Here is a 1,392-nt window from a genome sequence, read left to right as displayed (position 1 = left end):
TTAGGCCTTTGGCATGGAGCTTCTTCGCAAGCGAGATAATCCTGAATATAAGGTAATACTGACATTTCCATTATTAGGTCAAGTTGATAGAGAAGTCAGAAGATTGTGATAAATATTTTGTCCTTGTGTGAGTATTGGAATTTTCAATTGTCACGTGCCCGAGATTTTTATTTTGTCTAGGCTTTTGCTTGTGTGCCACTGTTTCCCGGTATCTTACCTGATGCTTTTTGTTGCAATTTTAAAGTGCCATCTGGTTTCCAGTACATGTTAAAAGATTTCTGTTGTGTGATTCTTAATTTGCTCACTTAACTTTTTTAACATTCTTATTTAGAATCAGAACATCCCTAATCGTTGCAAACTTATAAATCTTAAATTGATTTTGTGATGTAGTACGCCAACACTTTTTTTGGTATGTTGCGCTCTAATAATTAATGCAGATTTGATTAACAGTTTGCTAATTTATGGGGTTGGGAATCTCTATGTGATTCATTTACCAATTCTTTGTCATACAGCTAGCTTTCCCCTAGTAGTTGCATTTTGATACAAGTCATTGTCATTTTACACTTAATTCATTCCTAGTTTGTCTTTGATTTAAAATTAAAGCGTGTTTGGCTAACCTTAAAAAGTTTAGTTAATGAGGAAGTCGGTAAGTTTTAAAAAAATGAGTTTTTTGTTAGTCAAAGTTTCAAATAAGTAAGTTACTTGTTTTGAAAGCAAGGTAATTATTACTTTCAAAATAAGAATTGTTTTTACTTACAAGTAAGAAAAAGTAATATATCCAAATTAATTTGGGACCAAAAGTTACTTAAAAGTAGCTTCTACTTCCTTTTTAAGCTTAACCAAACATGTTTAGTATATCCTGGTTGCATAATTTGCTGTGTGCATATCTTTCTGTGTATGCACGTTTGGAGATCCTTGTGTACTGATGTGAGCTCTTGGTCCTCTCTGCAGTATACAATAGCGATGATGGGCTATGGTCCAGAAGATACAAATACTGTCTTGGAGTTGACCTACAATTATGGTGTTACTGAATACGAGAAAGGAAATGCTTATGGTCAGGTAGACTCTCTTCATTTCCCTAGCATTATTTTAACTCGGTTATGCTTGACATGATAAAATTGAATAAGTCGACTAATTATGAATTTCGAACAGATTGCAATAGGCACAGACGATGTTTATAAAACTGCAGAAGCAATTGAGCTATGTGGGGGTGTAATTACCCGAGAACCTGGACCTTTACCTGGCATTGATACCAAGATTACTGCATGTCTTGATCCTGATGGTTGGAAGTCGGTATGACCTTTTCTTTTCAATTTTCATCACTTAATTATTAATAGACCAAAATATTGCTGCTATAAATTTCGTGACTTTGTTTTTGAATAGCGTTAGAGG

At 34.0% G+C, this 1,392-nt stretch overlaps 1 protein-coding gene across 1 annotated transcript; it reads left to right on the top strand.

Annotated features, from left to right (window-relative positions):
• The first annotated feature begins 6 nt into the window (after window positions 1–6).
• Window positions 7–1,336, top strand: LOC111384585 (probable lactoylglutathione lyase, chloroplastic). The gene is made up of 3 exons (XM_023008886.1): window positions 7–52; window positions 952–1,059; window positions 1,153–1,336. The coding sequence occupies exons 1-3, from the start codon at window positions 14–16 to the stop codon at window positions 1,297–1,299; spliced, it is 294 nt and encodes a 97-aa protein (XP_022864654.1). The 5' UTR covers window positions 7–13; the 3' UTR covers window positions 1,300–1,336.
• Window positions 1,337–1,392: the final 56 nt, after the last annotated feature.

This window comes from Olea europaea, unplaced genomic scaffold (genome assembly GCF_002742605.1).
Source record: "Olea europaea var. sylvestris unplaced genomic scaffold, O_europaea_v1 scaffold29437, whole genome shotgun sequence".
In the NCBI taxonomy this organism is placed as follows: Eukaryota; Viridiplantae; Streptophyta; class Magnoliopsida; order Lamiales; family Oleaceae; genus Olea; species Olea europaea.
This window is presented reverse-complemented; position numbering and strand designations above follow the sequence as displayed.